The sequence below is a fragment of the Spermophilus citellus genome (genome assembly GCF_964194105.1).
Source record: "Spermophilus citellus genome assembly, chromosome: 18".
NCBI classification, from domain to species: Eukaryota; Metazoa; Chordata; class Mammalia; order Rodentia; family Sciuridae; genus Spermophilus; species Spermophilus citellus.
Window position 1 is genome coordinate 1,575,504 of NC_138200.1, and position 23,265 is coordinate 1,598,768.

The 23,265-nt window shown below is 55.3% G+C and overlaps 1 protein-coding gene and 1 long non-coding RNA gene across 5 annotated transcripts; one reads left to right on the plus strand and one right to left on the minus strand.

Annotated features, from left to right (window-relative positions):
- Window positions 1–353: 353 nt before the first annotated feature.
- Window positions 354–22,818, minus strand: SMIM17 (small integral membrane protein 17). Of its 3 annotated transcripts, none has more exons than XM_081274440.1 (3): window positions 22,586–22,818; window positions 21,232–21,308; window positions 354–484 (listed from the first exon to the last, which is right to left on the minus strand). In XM_081274440.1, the coding sequence occupies exons 1-3, from the start codon at window positions 22,749–22,751 to the stop codon at window positions 410–412; spliced, it is 318 nt and encodes a 105-aa protein (XP_081130566.1). In that variant the 5' UTR covers window positions 22,752–22,818; the 3' UTR covers window positions 354–409. The 3 variants fall into 3 exon arrangements, with proteins under 3 accessions (XP_081130566.1, XP_081130564.1, XP_081130565.1); XM_081274438.1 differs by lacking the exon at window positions 354–484 and adding an exon at window positions 16,097–16,288; XM_081274439.1 differs by lacking the exon at window positions 354–484 and adding an exon at window positions 17,048–19,082.
- Window positions 9,386–21,544, plus strand: LOC308637724. Of its 2 annotated transcripts, none has more exons than XR_014019671.1 (7): window positions 9,386–10,168; window positions 10,957–11,032; window positions 11,316–11,398; window positions 12,447–14,888; window positions 19,799–19,879; window positions 21,110–21,447; window positions 21,530–21,544. It is a non-coding gene; the product is annotated as an uncharacterized lncRNA (long non-coding RNA). The 2 variants fall into 2 exon arrangements; XR_014019672.1 differs by having other exon boundaries at window positions 9,386–9,651.
- Window positions 22,819–23,265: the final 447 nt, after the last annotated feature.

The window sequence follows — 23,265 nt, forward strand, 5'->3', positions numbered from 1 at the left end:
CTGCAGGGACCACACCTGCATCCGCACTGCGGGGGTGGACGGCCCTGCTCCTGGCTGCTAGGGTGCTACAGCGTCCTCCTGCAGCCTCCCTTCCCTCCCTCAATAGGCTGCGAGGTCGCCTCAGCCGCTTCCTCACCTTGTTGCTGAAAGCTCGGTCCTTGTTCCCGAGGTGAATTCAGTACAAACACAGGGTTTTGAGGAAAAGGAGAAAGAAGGTTTATTGTTTACTAGAAAAGGAGAACACAGGGAAGACCTGTCCCAGAGACTGTGACTCTGCCCCTCAGGGGACAGGGGGCTTTTAAAGAAGCTGTGGAAAGGCTGCACTGCAGGTGTGCCGCGGCGGGGTCCCAGGTGCACCCGCCTGAAGGTATGTTGAAATTCACTTGTTATTTTGGGAGATAGTCGCTTCCTACTCTCCCAGGGACATCTCCTTCCTGTGGGGATCAGATAGGTAACCCAAAGTGCTCTTGTTCTTCACCCTGGGCTAGGGAGGGAGAGGGAGAGAGAAGAAGAAAAACATGTCCTTTTTAAAATAAGCAGCAAGGGCTCTGTTCAGAGGTGCACTGGACACTGTGTTCAGAGGTGCACTGGACACTGTGTTCAGAGGTGCACTGGACACTGTGTTCAGAGGTGCACTGGACACTGTTAAAACCCGCGGTCGGGACGTGTGTGCTCCTGCACCCGGGCCTTCGCCCTGGTGGGGCTGGGCAGACCTGGGATCCGGGCTCCCCAGGCTCTGGTGATGTGGGTTTGGGAGAGGCTGCACGCTCTGCTCTCCGGAGTCCCGGCACAAGGAAAGAAACAACAGTTAGCCCTTCAGGGGAACAAGAGAACTGTCACCTACTCGGACACGGACACGTAAAGGGGCTTGTTCAACAATCAGGCACCTACTGAGTGAAGAAAATTTCACCCCCCAAAACGTGGCTTTCTGTTCTTACTGACCTTTCTTGTATCTGTAAATTATATTTATTATAGAAATGCAAAACCGTACAGCTGCTGCGCACCGAACTGCTCCGAGTTCTTACTGCCTCAGTCCCCATCTGCAGGTGAGGAGGTGAGGCTACGAGGGGCCACGTCGAGCCCGTGGTCCTCCACACGGAGCGCGAGCGCGGGAGCCAGCCTTGGTAAACAGCAGCCTCTCCGCTGAGGACCGACGCTCACCCTGTGCTAGGGGAGACCCACGCTCCCATCCCACAGAAGTCCCTTCCCTGGCCTCACACTGGAGGCAGCTGCCAGTGGACAGGAGTGAGACATTCACTGGCACTTCCCAGGGGACAGAGGGGCAGTGAGACAGCTGTGGACCAGCGCAGCGACCTGGTCCCGTGTGGGGAGACACCTTGATCGTCTGTGTCCTGCAACCCAGAGAAACAGTCAAGAACAGCCCAGGTAGTTGTCACCGCAGGGCTTGGCCTCAGGACTCCCCTGGAAACCCTCAGCACCCCTGGAGGACACCTCCCACACTGCTGGCATCCAGGAACCCCGAGCACCCGCTGAGCTGAACGCTGACCTAGGAGACAACACCGGGTGACATGGTTGTCTCTCTACACAAAGATCAGTGGGGGAGGCGGCATGTGGCACATTCTTGTGACTCTCTTGATGTCCTCCGTCTCAGGGGAGGGCTGGATTCTCATCTGCGCTCCTAGTTCCAGCACGTGCCATACGTCATTCTGCAGAAAGCTGGGAAGGAAAAGGGCAAATGACACCTTTGTGCTCTGAGCAAAATAGTTGGGAGGCGTGTGGACCCTCCAGAGGGTCTCGGCTCCCTCCAGGGAGCTTGGATCGAATTTGGGAGCAAGTGGCCTAATAGACACACGAGTAATCACAACAATAACGAGACTCTGGGTGGGGGCCGTCTGAGCACCGCGGAGCGGGGCTGGTTAGAGACCCTCGGCCGCGGCCCCTCCCCCTCGGTCTCCGCAGCTGGCTGCGCCGAGGCGGCCCCTCCCCCACCCCTCTCCTCACTCTCTTTCCTGGTGACTCATCTCCAGGGACTCTGAGCGTTGCCTGGCAACCAGACCAGCTCCCGCATCCCCCCTCCAGTGAGGAGCTGCTGCACCCTCAGTCCCACCCCCCAGCTGCGGCTGCCTGCAAGGTGCCTGCACACCAGAGTGGGAGCCCAGCCACGCTCCACGCTGGCACGGGGACCGCCGGCTCCGGGGGTTCCGGTTCCACTTCAGCCCTCTCCACGTGTCTTGTTTTCTTCTCCATCTTTCATTGAAGTCTGGTATCTTGAGGAAGCCTGTTTATTAAGCAGCCGACCTTCGTAGGGGCACCACTCTATTCCCCTGGGAAAGGAGGACGTGCCCCCGTGCCAGGCTGGGCTCGGTGCAGGCACGGAGCCCGCCGACCCCAGACCCACAGGAGAGTCCTTTATGAACGCAGGGGTCTGCTCCCGTTTGGTGCCCCGCACTGTCCCCGTCACATGGCACATGCTAAGTGGCTGTTGAGTGACAGGATCAGCACACAGCCAGGCTGCACGCGGCAGCAGGGTTGTCCCACAGTTGAAGGCTTCTTCTCCTCTGTTTATGGAACCGTGACGCTTGGTCTCACTTAGCCCCGTAAGTGGACTGCGTGGGAACCAGCACCTCCCGCTCCCAGGGAGGCCACGGTCTCCTCCCAAACCTTCAGGTTCCCCCGCCTTTCCGTGGACAGTCCTAGTCAGCGCTGAGGGCGTCCTGGCCAAAGTCCAGGGCTCCCTGGGAAAGCATGGCCCGCCCAGCCGCCCAGCGCCATTGGGACAGGTTTTAGTGATGCAGCCCAAACTCCCCAGAGGGCACGCACGAGAGGGGGACAGGCAGTTATGTCACCAGCACCGGTGGGGACGGAGGACTAGAACAGTTAGTGTGGCGGCGTTGAGGGAACTGCTTCAGCAACGGTGGATACGGAGGCGGGCAAAATGCCACAGGAAGGTGAAGCTTCCTTCTTTCTAGTGCTTGTTTACCCAAATTACTACAGTTTTTCATATTTAATTATTGTAGAAATAATTAAAAACAAAAGCATGTCACCTGGGCTGGGGCTCAGTGGTGCGGCGCTCGCCTGGCACAAGCCAGGCACTGGGTTTGATTCTCGGCACCACATAAAAAGGAATAAATAAAATAAAGGTATCAAAAATGTTATATCTGTTTAAAAAACAAAAGTATGCCATGATTTACTGTATCAAGCTCTCTTCCAGCTAAAGCCCACCTTGCAGGTGCAGAAAGTGGGGTTCACAGGGGCCCACGTCTCGTCCAGGATCAGGGCGACAGTCTGTAGCTCGGCTTCTGCCTCCCACCTCCTCTCCTGAGAGCTCTCAACTCACCCCTAGCAAGGGACTCGGTGTCCAGCCACGGAGCTCCAGCACCGGGCCACCAACCTCCTGATCACAGGAGACAGACAGAGGTAGACCCTCTATTTCTGTTTCTTTCTCTTTTTGGGGGGGGGGCGGGGGGAACAGGGATTGAAGCCGAGGGCACTTAACCACTGAGCCCCTGGTGAGACTCACCCACCAGCCCTTTTCATTCTTTATTTTGAGACGGGGTCTCACTAAATTGCTCAGGGTGAAGGCTGGCCTGGAACTTGCCATCCCCCTGCCTCAGTGGCTGGGATAATTGGCGGGATCCACTGCGCTGGGCTGTGGACTCTTTCTCATGAGGATTTAGAGATGGGAAGAGAGTCACATCAGGACACCAGGCGTCAGACACCTTAAACATGCACCTCTTCAGCCAGCAAAGCTGCATCTTGGAAAGTCACCCAGGAGGGCAGGGGACATACCTCAGCTGGTAGAGTGCCTGCCCTCAGGCACAGGCCCTGGGTTCAATCCCCAGCACCACAGGGGTGGGGGGAGGAATAAAGAAGGAAATTCTCCTAGGAGAGTCATTCTGAAACTTCATCCTGTCGGAATTTTGTGCTTTCCAGGATTATTGAGAACCCCAAATAATTTCTCTTTGTTTGATTTACGATCATGTATATTTACCATACTATCAATGAAAACTGGATATTTTTAATTTTAAAAACTTTGAAAGGTAAGGAATCTCTTATATATCAGCATCATCTACACTGATGAAAAACAATGGCTCTTTCCAGATAATGATCATGAATAAAGGGATCTCCCACATGTTTGCAGATCCCTCCAATGTCCTCCCAGGTAGAGGACAGCTGAATTCTCATACCCGCCTCTTAAATCCAGCCCTTGCAACTTGACAACATGCAGAAACAATAGAAGGACTTGGCCAGTAAAATCTAAATATTCTCAGAAGATGGTTTGGAACTTGTAGGCCTCCTGAAAGGCCTTGATCCCCTCCGGGGAGCCTGGAACTGCACTTTGGGGACCACAGGCCTAGCAGACAGATGAACAACAGAGATGAAATTATAAACAGAGGCCATCTGACGAGGCTGCAGTGGGAACTGGAAGCCAGGGGAATGATCCTCTAAACTGGCCCACTGCGCTGACCCCCACATGCTTTCTCTCAGAGCAGCCGGCCTGGCTCCTGTCAACAGGACAGGTTGCATTCCTCAGCAGACTACCTGCTGTCTGCAGGACCAGGGCCCAGATATCCTGGGAGGGGGTGGGGGCGGGGGACAGACCCGTTCCAGAACTCAGGGGCTAAGGAGAGTTGCCGCCACCATAAAATCTGTACGAATGGGTTCTGATCAGAAGCGGTCAGCGTGGGTCAGAGTGACCCAGAGTTGCCTGGACCCTGACATGAGCCGTGGAGACTTTGATATCCTGTGGCTGTCAGTCAACTCAGCCGTGGGCGAGACTCTGCAAACGTCCCTGGACCCCAACACAACTGCAGGGCAGGAGGGCCACTCCCTCTCTCCGAGGCCCGCTCTCTTCCTGGAAAGTGTCCCCTGTCCCCCTCTCCCTAGGCCTCCCACTAAGAGTCCTCTCAAGTGAGAACCCAGAATCCAGTGGGGTCCCCTGCAGTGGCCTTGATCCCATCCCGGCTCTAACAGGACGTCTCCTCAGCCACAGAGAGACAGATGAGAGGTTGTCAATCAAAGGACCTCAGCCGCAGGCCCTTCCCCCTCCACCCTCTCTGCTGGGCTGAGGCGGCCCCTCCCCCACCCCTCTCCTCACTCTCTTTCCTGGTGACTCATCTCCAGGGACTCTGAGTGTTGCCTGGCAACCAGACCAGCTCCCGCATCCCCCCTCCAGTGAGGACCTGCCGCACCCACTGTTCACCCCCCAGCTGCGGCTGCCTGCAAGGTGCCTGCACACCAGAGTGGGAGCCCAGCCACGCTCCACGCTGGCACGGGGACCGCCGGCTCCTGTGGCTCAGATCCACTTCAGCTCTCTGCACATGCACTTTGCCTGTCTTTGTGAAGCGGGTTGTCAGTGGCTGCTGTGAAGAGCAGGCATGGCATGGAGGTCCACATTCAGGAGGAAATGAGATCTGGTTCCAAGGAGTGAGAAGTTGCATGATGCCCAGTGGGTACTGGGTACCCAGTGGGCACTTACCCTCTTCCAAGTAACAGTCGTTATGAAACAATGGAAAAGTCATGTTTTTTCTTTTCAAAAGAAACAAGGAACTGCCACACATCCATGCCCTATGGTCACTCTTCAAATAAATAGAGAAAATAACAATGTAGCAGGAATCAGACAAAGTGTTTGTGGCGGGAGTGTGACCTGATGTCCTGACTATGGAAGGTCGTGTGGATGCCCTTGAACATGTTAAAATGCAACGATCACACAGTGCAGCCATGCCAAGGGCAGACATTCACCCCAAAGAACGTCACCCCGAGTCTCCAGGAGAGGTGTGTACATCTGTGTTCACAGCAGCAGCACTCAGGCCCGCAAGAAGTGCAAGCAGCCAAGCCCCTCAAAGGAGGAACGTGGTGCTGGGGCTTGCACAGCTCTGGCTGTGGTCAGGAGGAGCCTTAGCCAGTCCCAGAGAGCACAGAGCGCTGTCTCTCAGGTAGCGCACCTGGGGGCTCAGACTCAGAAACAGGGGAGAGGTGTCAGGAGCAGGGGCCAGGCGGGGGGCAAGTTCAGCTCCGCAGGACCAGTGAGCACCACAGGGAATGGGGGGACTGCGGCCCCACACTGTGTGCACGATGCCACTAAAGTGTCCCTTACACCTGGTTAAAATGATAAACACCAAGTTATGTATATGTTACCAGTTTTAAAAACAGACAAGGTAAAATATAAAGCCTGTGTTCAAGGATTAACATGAGTGAAAAGGTCAGTTCTGTGTTATGCGTGTTCTGCCACCTGGATTTCTAAAAAGCAGCTTTTTGAGCCTAGTTGTCATTCCTTATCCAGCAGTGCCACCTAGCGGTGCCGCCTAGCAGTGCTATCCAGCAGAGCCACCTAGCAGTGCCCAAGGCCTCACCTCCAAAGAGAAAACAGAACAAGAAGTGTTTCTAATTGTGATGCTTCAAGCTTTTCTTTCTTGTTGAGTAAGATTTCCCTTGAGGGACTTTGGACACAGACTTGGCCTGATGGTCCCTGAGCGTGGACACATGCTGGGGTGGGATCCTGCAGCCCTGGTGTGAACACGGCCTTGTGCACTGTTAATTATTCATCAATAAACAGATTAAGCAAAGAGAGACCTGATATTTTGAGAAGCTTATATATAATTCAGGGGACTTTCTCGCACCTGGAGACTTTGCAATGTTTTTGATCAAACATCCACCTGAGGATCCTGAGACGGCCAGAGTGAGGTCACCCCACACCTCCTCATGCCCCTCGGGTTCCTTTAGGAGAAGAGCTGGCCTGTCTGTCTCATGAGATGGTCCACCTTCTCCCTGAATGCCTCTAGGGGCGTGTGCTGAAGTTCTTCTCTGTCACAGATGTCAAGGACCCAGCGGTCCTGAGACCACTCCTCCTCTCTCCAGGAACTCCTCGGGACCCTCTTTTGGAGGTATCTCTTCCCCATGATGCTTGGACAGGTGCCCTAGTGAAAAGTAAGGTGTGTACAGCCGTGCCCAGCAGCCCTGCTGTGAGTGGGGTCCTGGTTTTAGAGGGGACACTGGCTAGAGGCAGGTCTCCAGGTCATCTGGCCCTGAGCCCAGGCCTGCATCACCAGCCCAGTCCTGACCCTGAGCTCCAGGGGAGGGGTCCTGTGCACATCCAGAGGAGGGACTCCAGGGCTGTTGTCCTTCTGCGCCCTGTGGTTGGCCACTGGGGTTTGGACTGACCTAATTAGGTGGGTAGGGGCGAGGAAAGGAGCCTGGTGTACAATTTGTTAGTGGAAGCATCTCTAGAAGTCTCCTTCGTGCCAGCTCCCTGCACACACACCTGTGGGACACACCTGGATGATCAAGGCCTCACAGCAAGACTTCACGGACCACAGCAGAACGCCCAATGGTCACAGGTCACTGCCATTTAAGCGACAGTTTGCTGGGTGAGCAAGGGGAGGGGCTTGCCACACCCAGGGACCACGTGGGGAAGTTCAGCCCAGGGACCTGACCTGATGGGATGTGGTCAGTCGGACCTAACTGCTTACCCATTCCCTTAAAATGGCTCTGCTTCTTCTCCCAGTAATATCTTAGGTGAATTAGGTACAGGGTGTCCCCTTTTATCTGAAAAGGCCACTTCCTCTTTTCTTTTCTGTACTGGGGATCGACCTGGGGGGGGGGGGGTGCTGCCCACGGCCACATCCCCAGTCGCTGGGATCAGGGACGTGCGCGCCTGGCGGGAAGGTCACAAGCTCCGAGGGCCAGAGGACCTGCCCAGGGACACTGCGGGTGGCAACTGGGCGCAGCTTTGAACCTGGGACCTGGCCACCAGGCGGCCCCACTGGGAGGGGGCCAGACGCCAGCGAGGACGCGGGACGCGGTCCGGGTCCTGACCAGCCTCCGCCACCCGAGCTCCGGAAACGCACTCGTGCGCCCTGGGGCCTCCAGCGGCTCACCCGCGGAGCACGACCGGCCTCCGCCGGCCCGTTAGGGGAGGGAGCCCGCGTGGCCAGGCTTCCCTGAGAGCATGTCCCCGACCCGCGCAGCCCGCAGGAAGCCCGCTCTGCAACAGACGCCCACGCGGGCTCAGTCAGCCCCATCAGCCCATCAGCCCATCAGGCCCATCAGCCCATCAGCCACATCAGCCCATCAGCCACATCAGCCCATCAGCCACATCGGCCACATCGGCCACATCAGCCCATCAGCCACATCAGCCCATCAGCCACATCGGCCACATCGGCCACATCAGCCACATCGGCCACATCAGCCCATCAGCCACATCAGCCCATCAGCCACATCAGCCACATTAGCCACATCAGCCACATCAGCCACATTAGCCACATCAGCCCATCAGCCACATCAGCCCATCAGCCACATCAGCCACATCAGCCCCATCAGCCCATCAGCCCCATCAGCCCATCAGCCACATCAGCCCTTGCATCCCCCCCGGGCTGAAGTCCTCCCTTCCTCCGCTTCCTTTCCCCTCCCTTCCTCCCTCCTCCCTTCCTTCCTCCCTTCTTCCTTTCTCCCTCCCTCCTCCCTTCCTTCCTCCCCTCTTCCTTTCTCCCACCCTCTCTCCCTCCTTCCTTCTTTCCTTTCTTCCTTTTCCTCCCTCCTTCTTTTTTCCTTCCTCCTTTTTTCCTTTCTCCCTCCCTCCTCCCTTCCTTCCTCCCCTCTTCCTTTCTCCCACCCTCCCTCCCTCCTTCCTTCTTTCCTTTCTTCCTCTTCCTCCCTCCCTCCTTCCTTTTCCTTCCTCCCTCCTTCCTTTCTCCCCTCCTTCCTTCGTTTCCATCCTTTTTTCTTCCCTCCTTCCTTTCTTCCTCCTTTCCATTCCTTTCCCTCCTTCCTTCCCTCCCTCCCTCCTTCCCTTCCTTTCTCCTTCCCTCCTTCGTTTCCTTCCTTCCCTTCCCTCCCTCCTTTCCTCCTTCCCTCTTTCCTTCCCTTCCCTCCCTCCTTCCTTCCTTTCCCTCCCTCCCTCCTTCTTTCCTTTCCCTCTCTCCCTCCTTCCTTTCCTCCTTCCTTCCTTCTTTCCCACTTTCCTTTCTTCCTTTCTTTTCCTCCCTCCCTTCCCTCCTTCCTTCCTCTCCATCCTTTCATCCTTCCCTCTTTCCTTTCTTCCTTTTCCTCCCTCCTTTCCTTCCCTCCTTCCTTTCTTCCCTCCTTCCTTTTTCCCCTCCCTCCCTATTTCCTTTCTTCATTCCTTTCCTTCCCTCTTTCCTTTCTCTTCCCTCCCTCCCTCCTTTCCCTTTCCTCCCTCCTCCCCTTCCCCCCTCCCCTTCCCCCTCCCTCCTTTCATTCCCCCTCCCTCCCTTCCTTCCCCCTCCCTCCCTCCTTTCCTTTCCCTTCCCTCCCTCCTTTCTCCCCTCCCCTTCCCCCTCCCCCCTCCCTCTTTTCCCTCCCCCCTCCCTCCTTTCCCTCCTCCCCTCCCTCCTTCCTTCCATGGCCTTCTGGGAGTTGTAGTTTCCACGACCCAAGCACACTGGTCAGTGATTGTTGCGCAGGCGCGCGCACAGGGCTTTCTGGAAGTCGTAGTTCATGGGCAGTGTGCTCGGGCCGCGCCTCTTATGCGCAGGACATACCGGACTCATTTGTTCGTGTCTCCGGCGGCCTAGGTTTTGGCCTCTGTGCAGCTGAAGCAGGCGAGATCCCCGAGGTCTGCGAGGGCAAGAAGGGGAAGCCGACCGGACTCCACCGGGCTCAGCGGGAGCTGCCTGGAGCCCGTGGCCCCAGCAGTGGGGCGCCGATGGGAAGGCGCGCATGCGCGAACGTGTGCGTGGCTGCTTGTGCATTTTCATGAGCTTGTTCCCGTGCAGGTGTGACTGTGTGTATACCTGGTCATGGCAGCGCCTGCCTGCGCAGGTGTGACTGCATGAGAGCTCATTCCCACGTGTCCTTGTTTGCACCTGCTAACTCCAGCGAAGTGTCGAGTCTGCAGGTGAAACTGTGTAACAGCATGTGTGCATGCATTTGGGCATCTCTGCATATCGCGCCACGGCCACGGCACACATAGTCACACAGGTGTGTGGCTGACTCTGGACACGTATGAAATTTGTCTTCCTGGGTGCGAGGTGAAGGCTCCCCTCGTCTGTGTTCTGGGTATGCAGCAGTGTAGGATAAGTCAGACCTGTGCTTGCTAGCATGAAACTAGGTGGCCCGATGTGCCTGTCTCATTCTGTACAAAGAGGGCCCTCTGGTGTCACGGTGTGTTTGTGTTGCTGTGTGTGATCTGCACATGAGGGAGACCACACACACGCGGACTTTGCTATGTTGGGGCTCTGCCCACCAGGTATGACTATGCCTATGGCCAGGTGTGCTCCTGTAGGTAGTTTCCCAGCACATGGCCTGCCTGTGCTGGAGAGGGTGGCCTATGCAACCTTGATCCCTGAGTGTCCCTGTTCACTTGGAGACAGTACACATGGGATAGCTACCTGTAGCTACCTGTGCCTAAAGTCCCATAAGCAGGCATGAGTGCTGCAGGTGCACAGCTTCCCACCTGCCTCCTTGCCTGTGGGGAAGCGTGTGTTCCTGCATGTCTGTTATGATGACCTTTGTTATGGTGACATGTGACTGTGTGTGTTGGCCTCTGAAATAACGTATGTGCCTATCTGTGATGTGAAGTTAAAAAAAAGTAGTTTTGGTCATTGTCTCCATTTCCTGGGATAGAGCTAAAACTGGATTTCCTTAGTGGTGGGGTAAGAACTGCGTCTTCCATTATTCACAATGCTGGAACTCCTTTCACTCAGCCTGGTGTTTATTGCTAGTGAGGTGACTTCTGGTGAGTGGGCCTCTGGGTAGCCTCAGGAGGGAGCCTGTTGCCCCGGGAACCCACTCTGATTAGAGTGTTCCAACCTTCAGCCCCCCCCCCCCAGCCCCTGCACACACAGGGGACTGGGGTTGAGGTCATCACCAATGGTCAAGGTGGAATCAGTCACGTCTACATAATGAAGTCTTCATAGAACCCCTAAAGGCCTGGGTTTGGAAAGCTGCAGGTGGGTGGACCCAGGGTGGCACACCAGCAGAAGCATGAACGTTGGCATGGCTCCCAGTGGACTTTGCCCTAACGTCTTCCACTAGGCTGCTCCTGAGCCAGACCTTTACAGTCAACGGTGACGGCAGGCGGAGGGCTTCCCTGAGCCCACGAGCTCATCAGGCAAGCCGTCCCTCCCAGGCAGGGGTTGTGGGAAGCCTCCCCACTGCTCCCCACCTTGTGACTTGTGGGGTGGGGGCCTGCCAGCCAGAGGGGCCTGAAGGCCGAGTGCTGGTGTGGGGAAACTCCCGTCTTGAGTGTTGGCAGTAGGGAGGTCCCTTTACCACCCCAGGCCTGTCTGCGTCCCCATCTTGGGCTCCCCACCACCCAGAATCCCATGTCCTCCCTCTTCACCTGTGTCTGTCCCAGCCTCTACCGTCAGGGTCCCCGTTTCTTTCTCCTGCAGATGTCAACTAACCCACTGAGGCCCAGGAGCCCCAAGAAGGGCCACACCTGCCATGACGGGACCTGATGCTCCCGGGATATGAGGTGGGTACCACTGCCCATGCCTGGGGGCAGCCTGTGGAATTGGCATGGGCCCTGGGGCCAGCCCGGCCCCCACCACAGGGCCTTGCTGCTGTGCACACAGGGTCCTGCCCACGCTGGCCCTCTCCCCTGTCACTCTGTCTCCTGTTCCAGGCTGGGGTTGCTCTGCCCCAGCACGGCCCCCCACCCACCCGTGGTGGACCTGCCACAGGCCCTCTGCACTCGAGGCCCTCTCGGCCCTTCACTCCGGCAGCCCGGGCTCCAGAGTCTCCAGTCCAGAGTCTGCGCTCAGTGTGGCCCAAGCTGGGGAAGACCTTCCCGGCACAGCAGAATCCTGTGTTAAGGGCTGGGTGGCTCTGGAACGACACATGTGCCCCGAGGTCCTGAGGCCAGGAGCAGGCCATGCAGCCCCAGGGTTCTGGGGCAGGAGCCTGAGGTCAGATGCTGGGGCAGGGCACCTCTGCACTGCGTCCTCCTCTGGCAGAGAGGGCAGCTCTGCTCTCTTGCTCTTCTTATAAGGACACAAACCCAGCTCGGCCCTCCCCTCATGGCCTCATCTGCCCAACTCTCCAAGGCCCCACCTCCAAAACCCATCACCTTGAGGGCAAGGGCTTCAACACAGTCATTTGGGGACATGGTCTAGTCTGCAGTACCCGGTTACAGCCCGTATTTAAGATTGACAGGTTCTTTTATTAATTCTGTGATTTTTTTTTTTTTTTTTTTTTAGTGGGCCAGGGATCTCTCTTGAACTTGTTTCAGATGCCTAAGCCAGTAAGTGCCAACCAGGGATGACTTCATCCCAGGAACACTTGGCAATGTCTGGAGACGTTTTGATTGTCACTACTGCAGAACACCACTGGCCTCCAGCGTGGGGAGACTGGGAATGCCACTCAGTCTCCCTCAGCACACGGGTGAACGCCCAGGGCAAAGAATTATTGACTCAAGATGATGCCAGGGTAGGCAGGTCCAGGGAGCGGCACCAAGCCCTTCCTAGGCCAGCTCCTCCCAGCCCAGGGCAGAGGATAAAGCTGATGGATTTATTTTCTTTCAGATCCAGAGAGGAGCTGGAAGATCAATGCAGCACCCGGGGAGCAGGATGGAGGGGCTCTTGAACACCACCCTCCAGGGCTCTGAGCTGGGAGGTCCCTGGAAAGAGGAAGGCGAGTTTAAGGACCCACAGGAAAACCCGGAGAGCTGCATGGAGCCAGGGGCCCACAGGGGAGAGGCTGCAGGAGAGGGCGTCCAGGAACACGGTCGGTGGGCTGCGCGCCAGAACGTCAAGCTCTGCTGTGACCCAACTGGGCGTGCCCAGCAAAACCAGGCTGTGGAGAGACCACGCGCCAAGGAAGAGCCTGGAGCAGAACACTGGCACCAGCCAAGGGGAGAAGGGTGGAGGCCCTAGGAAGCCTGGAGGTGCGAGGACTGTGGGAAGGCCTTCAGGTACTGTTCAGCATTCATCCTGCACCAAAGAATCCACACTGGGGAGAAGCCGTTCCCCCGCCCTGAAGGCAAGGCCTTCAGTCAGAGCGTGCACCTGACCCTGCACCAGCGCACGCACCTGGGCGAGAAGCCTTACGCTGCGGGGACTGCACCAAGGCCTTCAGGTGCTTCACACACCTGACACAGCACCGGCGCGTGCCCACGGGCGAGCAGCCCTGTGCCTAAGTGCAGTGCGCCAAGGCCTTCCGCAACCGCTTGTCCCCGATGGAGCACCAGCGCATCCACACAGGCGAGAAGCCCTTTGAGTGCGCCCAGGCCTTCCGCTCCTCCTCCGGTGGTCCGCCACCAGAGACCCACACCGAGGAGAAGCCGTACTGCTGCAGCCTGTGCGCCGAGGCCTTCCATCAGGTCGTGCACCGGGCGCAGCAGCGGCGCACCGCACGCACACGGGGGAGCAGCCCTACGTGTGCCCCGAGGGCGGCGTACCCTTCAGCCGGAGCGCCTCACTGGCAGAGCACCGGCGCATCCACACGGGCGAGAAGCCGTTCGCTGGCGGCCAGTGCACCAAGGCCTTCGCGCAGGTGTGGCATCTGACGCAGCACCAGCGCACGCACACAGTGAGCGGCCCTACAAGTGCCAGGACTGTGGCAAGCGCTCAGCAACCGCTTGCACTTCCTCCAGCACCGCCTGGGGCACACCGGGAGTGGCCTACAGGTGCCTTCGGCCACGTGTCCTCCCTCAGGGAGCACCAGAAGATCCCCCTAGGAGTGCCAAGAGCGCGGAAAGGCCTTCCAGAGCCACCTGGTGCACACCGGGGAGCGGCACAACAACAAGTGCCGCTGCGGCACGGCCTTCCCCTTCTCCTGGGCGCTCACGAGACACCAGAGGACACGCACGGACAAGAGGCCCTACCCGTTTGTCCCATGCAGGTCAGCTTTTCCCTGTAGCCACACCTAACTCAGGGGCGGGTGGGGGTGGGGTGGGGGGAGAGGCCTGCTCTCAGCGGTGACCCAGCAGACACCTGTGTGGACATGCAGAAGAGTAAGAGCTGAGGCACAAGAAGGACCTCGCACGCCTCCTGTCCACACCTCATTTACAGCCTGAGCACTGTGGGGCAGAAGCTGTCGTTCCGGTGGTGTCCTGGGAAAGGCTCAGAGAAGCTCCGTTCCTTCCCAGAGGTCACACAGCAAGGAACACCCAGGGGGCTGGGGCTGAACCCCACGACTGCCAGAGCAGTCCCTCCACGTGGGGACTTGGAAATGCACACAGGCAGGTGGACCCACAGAAGTGCCTAGAGTCTCTGGCTGGCCTTTCTGTTGTTCACTTTATGATCTACTAGGCATGAATATTACTAAATATTAATAAATACACATTTAATAAATGACAGTGAGAGGTTCTACTCCTTAGTGATGCTGCATATTTACTAAAGGAGCCGTCTGAAAAAGCAATCTGGATCTAAGACAGAACTTGTGCTCAGAGAGAAGGAGCAGGAGGAATGCAGAGCAGGGAGGGCCCCTCCAGGAGGGGTGGTTCTGCACACACCTGCCAAGGGTGCCTGTTCCACAGTGGACCCCACCTTTTATTCCGTGTGAGGAAGCCCCCCAAGACCTTACTTCTATGGCTTTATCAGCTCTCATTGCACAACCCATCATCAGGTGTCCCTTACGATTTCTTTTGCATCAGCTGGTCAGCCCGGTGGTTCTGCTGGTCTGAACCAGGCCTGATGGGTCTTGGCTCTCTTAGACATCTGTGGTCAACTGTGGATCATGGGAGGGCTCCAGTCAGGAGGGTGCAGCTAGCCGCACTCCACTGTCCTCCTTGTGACTGGCGGCTAACTGGGCTGTCCCCCTGGCCTGGCAGGGGGAGAGCGTGACCACAGCAGGGCAGTTCCAGGCCTCTCAGAGCAGTTTCCCAGCTGCACCCAGAAGTGGGGGGAGGACGGCTCAAGGGAAGAGTGGAACGTGGGAATCATCAGCGCCACCCACCTGCCACAGATGAAATCACAGTGACATGACTTTACAAGACTGAAACGTCCTAACAAGATCTCCTCGAGGTAAATATGTTCCATGTAGTTTACCATTTATTGAAAAAAAAAAGAATAAAAGAAAATCTTATGGCCATGTCCCCCAGCTAACAAGTCACCTCCACTAGAAGAAATGTTTGAAAATGATATGATTTAAAAAAAAAAAAAGCTCAGGCTTGAAAATAGCTGAGATACACTGGTCTTTAACACAGGGAGAAATGCGACAGAAACAAGCTCCGTGGGAACCCACCTGAGACAGACGGGCGGCACACGGCGGACACAGCTGGCTGCTGCCCCTCCTGGGGGCTGGAGTAGAACAGGGGGCGTGGGTTGCTTGGCTGCTGTTTTTTAATATTTATTTAGTTTTAGGTGGAACAATGTTTAATTTTTATGTGGTGCTGAGGCTCGAATCCAGTGCCTCATGCCTGCCAGGTGAGCCACAACCCCAGGCCCTATTTTTTTGTTTTTGATCTGCATCCTGATATCACCTGCACAGGTTTCGGCTCCCAGGAAAGTTCAGGCTGAGGAATTAATAAGTCAGACACTTTGACCAGGACCTGTTGCCCCTCAGGTACCAACTCCCTATGACCCACACATCACAGCCCAGAACGCAACACACAGTAGGTTCTCAAGAATTGCTGCAGATCAGAATGAATAGTTGTACCAGAGCCAAAGCCATTCAGGGTCAGGGAACAGAGTACTTTCTCCCCTGTGCCCCATACAGCCCAGAGCTGCCCTGGCACACAGCAGGTCCTCAAGAGATGCCAGATAAATAAGCGGCTCAATCTCCTCAGTACCAGCACAGGAGACAGCGGGGTGAGGACCGTGGAGTCTGGTGCCTCCCTCTGACCAAACTTTGTCCAGTCCAGGTCTCAGCACACAGAAGGTCCTCAAGAAATGCCAGGGTCCTAAAGAATAACTGTACACCCCCAGCACCAGCCCTAGAGCCATTCAGGGCTAGAGACCACAGAGTGGGCTCCTCCCTATGCCTGACACATCACCCAGCCTAGAACTCAACTCACAGTAGGTGCTCTGGAAATGTTGGGTGAATGGGCAAATGAGTGAAATGGAACCCTTGTTGACAGTTATGGGCAAAGTTTGGTCACCCGAGACAGCAGGTGAGCCCAAGCAGGTAGTTGGACCCTTCTGCGGAGACCACTAGGCTGCGGGAGGGGCCAGGACTGTGGGCGGAGCCACGATTGCGGGGAGGGCGAGGCCAGTGGGCGGGGCCTTCTGAATCCCTTCCCGGAGCCGCCTAGTGGGAGTGCGCAGGCGCAGGTGCCTCCGGAGCCTCTCAGTGCTCAAGTGCCGAGTTCACAAGGGGCGCTGGGCTGTGCCAGCAGGTGAGGGATCTCCATCGAGCCCACTGGCATTGGGCGCTTCGGCACTGGGTCAGTGTTGGCTGATCCTCTGGCGGTGAGCTCCTGGCCCTGCAGGGGAGCAAGATTCTGCCTGAATCCCTCCTGCTGTTTAAGAGTCTACCCTGAGTCTGCTGCTGATGGACCCTAGAAGCGGACTCCAGAGGAGTCCTTCTAGAAGACACTTCCGAGCTTGTGACGCTCCAGGACTGGCAGGGAGTTAGCTTGCGCAGATTGAGCACGAGATGCCAAGCCCCGGGTAGCAATCTGTCAACCCCAAGCCGGTTGCTCTGGGGAGGGGACTGCCTGTCCCTGAAGGGCGTCCAGCATTTCCCTATCCCCTCAGCCTTTGGAACTCGCAGGCTTGGGCACAGATCTCCCCTGCGGATCCTCCCCCGAGGCCACTTCCGGATGCCACCTGGTCCACGCCCTGCTCTAGAGTGGGCCACGCAGCTTCAAGGGCATGGGACCAACAGTGGGAGAGGGCGGGGTCCCGCTCGCACTGCTCCAAGCACCTGGAGGCTGCTGCCCAGGGAGCTCTGCAACAGGCTCCCCTGTTGCCCCTCAGCCGTGAGAACCGGCCAGAGGCCCGAGAGGGGTGTGCTGCCCAGGGGCTAGGGCCTCTCCGCAGGACAGGAGGCCAGTGTGAGTACTGAGGCCCGCATGGGTGACCCCGGAGTCCAAGGGGGCGAAGTTGTGCCTAAGGAGGGCGCGTGGCGGTGGTGCCGCAGGAACCCTGGGCTGCCGAGGCCGGGTGCGCCCAGCTCAGCCTGCAGGGGCCCAGCGAGCAGCCCAGGGCCCAGCTCAGCCTGCAGCCGGGGGCCCAGCGAGCAGCCCGGGCCCCGCGTGCCTGGTGTGGCCTCCTGGTGGTCCTGATCCTCTTCACATCCATAGCCTCCACGGAGCCCTGGCGCTGTGGCAGCCCACGAGCTCCCAGAAGAAAGATAAACACACACACACACACACACACACACAATTTTAAAAAGAGCAGAATGAAAATATCAACCAGCATTAGACAAGGAAAATTTTAAGGCAAAGGCTGAGTTGAAGGCAATCATTTCATATTTGATAGAAGATTCGGGGTCAGGTTTTAACTGACATTTATTGAGTGCCTACTGTATGCCTGGAACTGTGCTTGGTGTATTACATATATTGCCTATTTGACTAAGACAGCAGTGCTGGACTTATCGGCATTGATTTACACAGCTATTGAATACATAAAGCCAATATTATAAAAATATATTGGTAAACCAGTTGTGCTAACAGATTTTCACACAGTCTGATTAGTTTCTGATAGATGCAGTGGGCCACATTAAATCACATGAAATATGAGCAGTATAACTGACCGTGCCTGGCCAGTGAGCAGACGCAAAAGCAGTTAACTTCTATAGACGATGAGCATACGCTCATCTTAAATATCCATGAAACTAGAGAAACCAGTTATGTCCTAGGCTGCAGTAAGAGCTTCTCACAATGTCTTGAAAGAACATCTATTCTAGGCCACGTTCTCTGTTCACAGTGCAGTAAAACCAGAAACCAGAAACGAATTTTAAGCAAAATTTAGCCAAATCACTGAGATTCAACGCACTCTCTAGGAACACTACAAAAACAAAACAAAACTATATAAACAAGAACATGACTCACCAACTTTGACATGTGGCCAAGGCTGTATCCAGAAGTACATTTATATTTTTAAATATGCTATTATTGCAAATATAAAGAGAGTATAGATTAAATATTCAACTTAAAAGTTGAGATAAGGAATAAAAACAAGTAAAAATAAAACACAATATATATTAAAGAAAAATGAATTAAAATGAAAAATAATGGATATAAGTAAATCCTAATGCTGACTCTTTGAAAAAACAGTAATAAGCCAGTTAAAACTTTCAAATCAAATTATGAAATAAACCGCAGGCAGAAGTTAAAAGGAGAATAAAGAGAAAGTCACAACAAAGAGAAAGCCTGTGTTTAATTATAAAATAGGATGCGTAATTAAAGTAGCTATCTGAAAAAGTCTATGGAATGAAGAGTCCTTTAGGGGATGAAAGGCCACCGTAAACCATCAAAAGGAACAAGATGTAGAAGGTATGAATAGGCTGCCGTCGTGGGGGCATTGAGTAGGTGCCCAAGGGTTCCGCTGACCCTCCCCTCCGTGGCTCTGGGACCTGGCTGCCTTACTGGTGGACTCTTCTCAACTGGCAAGGCCTTGGGCCCTCTCACATTACACAAAGTATCCCAAAGCAAAGAAAGGGCGAAGGTACTCAGGTCTTCCTGGGATGCCAGCTAGCCACGATGCCGAACTTCACAAAGACAGCACCAATCTCACTTGTGAAGAGAGGCAAGAGTCCCACATAAACATGGAATAAAAGAACTCAGTGTAGGAAGACTGGCACACCCCAGCCCCAAGAATGGGAAGACCAGGGTGCCCGGAAGCCGCCAGATTCCACAGCCGCTAAGCTGTCTTCACCTCCTCTGAAGTTAAGAGGAGTCTTCTGATTGTTGACATCTTGCAATTGATTACCATTTTTTCTCAGTGATATATAAAATAAAATGTGTTTTACAATCAATGAGGCTTAATTTTAATGAAATACAGTAATGCAAAACCTCATACTAAAAAGTTTTTTTTTAAATCATCTCAGTGGATGTTTGAAAGGCATTTGATAATATTTCATACTCATTCCTGATTTTTAGGCCAAACATTTCCTTAAAATGACACAGGGTATCTCTCTGAAAACAACAGCCATTCTTATAGCTAAATGTGAAACATCATGGGCATCCCCGTCAAAACCAGGAACAGAAACAGCACGCACACCACCAGGACTATAGTCGTATGCTGTGGAGCTTTCGACCACTCCACAAAGCCCTGAAACAGAAGAGAAGTAAGTGTGAACACCACAGGAAGGGGCCACCACCTTCACTTGTAGGAAAATAGGATTATCTGGCCAGAAAAGAAACAGCATATCAACAGAAAAGCTTTCTGAAATTAAAACGGTACAACAAAGTGACTAGATATAAGATAAATACACAAAAATAGCATGCCTATGCTCCATTGGAGAAAATTTCAGAATAATGGATGAAAATTTCAAAATGTCATTGGTTTAGAAAGTCTTACAGATTTAAAACACCACTTAAACTCTGGTTAGTTATTGTTGTTCATCTCTTCCTCTAATTTATAAACTATACTGTATCATAGGTATACACATACAGGGAAAAACAGGACGTACAGGATGTGGTACTCTCGTGGGTTTCAGGCATCCACTGGGGTCTTAAGACATGCTGTGGGGAGGTCTCTGAACAATCTTCAGAGGTGAATACTGCATGAAGTGGCTCCCAGAACAGGGAGCAGATCATCACCAGCACCCCAAGTCCCCAGGTTCCCTCCCACTCTCACTAGTCCACCTTGGTCCTACCTCTAGAGTTGTGGAAGAGTTCACCTGTTACAGCAACCTTCATCAGGGAACTTTTCTGGGCACTGGTATTTCTTTTTTCCTTTAAACTCATACACTCGGATAGGATTTGCAAGTGTTGCACCTGCTTGTGTTTATAGAATGGTAGTGACAGGACCCTTTTCTCCTCCAGAGTGGGAACTTCTTCACTCTTGGAATACAACTCCAAGGAAGGAGGACCTGACCATGCAGAAAGTTCGGCTGGGCTGACCAGGTGAGTGGATTGATGGATGAATGGGTGGATGGACGGATGGATGAACCTGAATGGGTGAATGGATCAGCGAAGGATCTCACAGAGGCCTCTTCAAACAGCCTGTCTAAATTGACCTTGGGTTCCTTCCGGAGCACGTGTGGATGAAGTTACATACATATCACGTGGAGACCCTTCACTTGTGTCCGACCACCATAAGAATGTGTCCTCTTTCCCACAACCTGCTCCTTGATCTCTGCAGTGCTTTGACTGTGTCCCCCAAATGATGGCAGGGGTCTACAAGACCCTGCGTTGTCTTCCCCATCATTCCATGGGCTCACCTAGCACTGCCCTCCACTCCTCTCCATCCTTATGACCCCTGTGCTACTGCTCAAGTGTGTAGGGGCAGGTGGGCTGGATAGATGAATTGCTGGCATGTGGTTAAAGGGTATATGAGAAAGCATGTAGATAACTAGATACATGGGCGATGAGATGGGAATGTAAGTGAACAGGGCGGGAAGGACTGGGCAGATGAACGAGTGAACATGGGTGTTCAATGGGAGATGGAGGAGTGGATGGGTGGTGGATAGACTGATGACTAGAGATAGAAGGGTAAGTAGAGGGGAGAGTGAATGGACAGATAAGTGAACAGATAGGTGAGGTGGGTGGATGGACAGATGGATGTCACAGGGATATGGATGAGTGGGTGAATAATAGTTTGGGTGGATATAACAGTGAACATATGGATGAAATGTTGGTGGATGTTTGAAAGGATGGGTAGATGGGTAGATGGATGGGTGGGTGGGTGGATGGGTGGATGGATAGATGGATGGGTGCAGAGATGGGTAGATGGGTGGGTAGGTGGATGAGTAGATAGATGGGTGGATGGATGGATGGGGTAGATGAGTGGATGGATGGATGGGTGGGTGGGTGAGTGGATGGATGGGTGGGTAGATGGATGGATGGATGAAGAGATGGATAGATGGATGGGTGGGTGGGTGGATGGATGGGGTAGATGGGTAGGTGGATGGGTGGGTGGGTGGATGAGTGGATAGGTGGGTGGATGGATGGGTGAATGGGGGCAGATGGGTAGATGGGTAGATGGATGGATGGGTGGGTGGGTGGATGGATGGGTGAAGAGATGGGTGGGTTTATGAGTGCAGGGATGGAGAGCATGTGTGGAGTAAGTTACATACCTATCACATAGTGTCTTTGTGTCTGATCACCATAAGAATATGTCCTCTTTCCCACAAGACAACTCTTGGAAATTCCATGGGGCATGGAAATCCCAGGCTAAAGAGGAAAGCATGGCAGCCCACTGAGACCTTCGGGGTGAGACATTTATGGAAAAGGAGAGAAGCCCGCCTGCCACATACCTGGGAGTCCTCTGACTCATCATCTTCCTCCACTGGGCACCACTCCTGGGAAAGTCCAGTCTCTTGAGAAGACAGGTCTGATGGGGGCAGGAGCAGAGAAGAAAGGAGCCATGAGTGAGTGACAAGGCCACTGAGGCAGGCCCCTCTCACTGTTCCTCCTGGCATCCTACCCTTCTCTGCTGACTCCTGCCAGCTGCACTGGCCAGTATAGCTCAGGTGGGCAGGAGAGGATGTGAGAATTCAGACCCTACAGCCTCCTGGTCTCACACTGGCTCACCTGATGTGCCCTTCTCCCTAGGCCTCTGTCCCCTCACCTGTCCACTGGCAGGAGCTCTTCTCCATGGGTCTCCAGCAAAACTGACTGAGGGAGCAGAAGCAGCAACCAGGGAGTGACATCAGGGTGATGGGGTCCGTGAAGACAGCTTCCTGGGGAGGTTTCCCAGTGGCCCTCAGTGTCCTCAGCCCGAAGCTGAAGATCCTGGGCAGAGACTGGCATTTCCCTCCTCCTCTGTTACAGCCCCACAGGGCCCAAGCCTCCTCCTCCCTCCCCCACCTCAGCTCCATCCAGTCCCTGGAGGATGGTCAGCCCCCTCTGCAGTGGGCTGTGGCCCAGATGCCCCCGTCTCAGCAATCAGCAAGCTGTCCACTGTCTTGGTCAGAACCCCAAGAGCCACCCTGGGTTTCTCTCACTTCCCATGTCCCCAGCAAGAACCAATTCTCCCTCTCAAATGTGGCCCAAGTCTGTCCACTTCTCTCACCTCTCTCTCTCTCTTGGACAGCTGCCACCCACGACCTTGGAACCCTGCAACCTCTCGGGCTCAGAGGGGGGACTTCTCACCCTGGGCACTGCCACATTTGGGCTGCGTGATTCCTCGTGGCCAGTCCCACAGATTTACAAAACGGCCTAGACTTCTACCCACTAGATGGCAGCAGATGACCCCCCGTTGGGGTAAACCAATCCGTCCCACTGCCCAAAGCTGGAATCTGAGCCCTGCCGGGCCCTCTCACTATATCCCCAGCCCCCACCCCGGTGCCTGGCGTACAGCAGTGTCCACGCTTGTCACCAAGTGTCTGTGTCCACCCCCGGTAGCCCCCTTCTTTGCTGATTCTGGGCTTGATCCTGCGGCTCATCCTGGCCAATGGCCGAGGAATAACTGGGCCCTCAGCAGAGACCTGCCGCCTCTCCTGCTGCTCCTGAGAAGGCCGCAGGCCTCCGCGGAAGAGTCCTGGGCAGCCTGCTGGAGACCCGTGGTCCATGGCCACCAGCTAGCCAGCCAACACCAGCCAGGAATGAGGGCTCCGTCTCCCGGAGCCCAGCTAACACCCTCCCGCCTCCCCTGGGACCCTCCCTCACCTCTCTCACTCTCGCAGCCAGAGGCCCCGACGTCCACGGCCTCCCAGTCCTTGGCGAAGCTGGGGTGCGTGGACTTCTCCCAGGCCCTGCTCTCCCAGGGCAGCAGCGCCGTGGCCCTCTCAGGCTCCAGCAGCCCCCACGTCTGCTCAGGCCTGAGGCTCTGCATGTCCCCAGGAGGACGTGGGGTTCAGGGACGGCTTCTCCTCTGGTCCCAGGAACAGGATTCAGAATCTGAGGACTGACAGACATCCGGCCACTCAACGCGTAGTTAAAAAGTGCAGGGTGCCAGGCTCTGTCCCAGGTGCCAGAGGCACCCAGCGATCACAACAAAGCCACACTGTGGGATTCGCGCTCTAGCGGGAAGAGAGAGAGGGGACGGCAAGGACACCGTGTGTCAACGGCAGTGAGTGCCCGGAGGCCAACGAAGCAGGGGAGGGGATGCTGGGCTGAGTGTGTGCTCAGACCCGAAGCACAGTCGCGGGTCTTCAGAAGACAGAGTCACCCTCAGGTCCCTGCCTTGCTCATGGTTTGTCCCCAAGCGTCCATATGTTGGCGACAACACCAGCGTGGTGATGATAGGAGGTGGTGGGCCCTTTCAGAGGTGGGGCCTACAGGGAGGTCATGGGTCACCCAGGCCTGTCCTTGAGAGGCAGCAAGGAGGTATCCAGGGACCCTGGTTT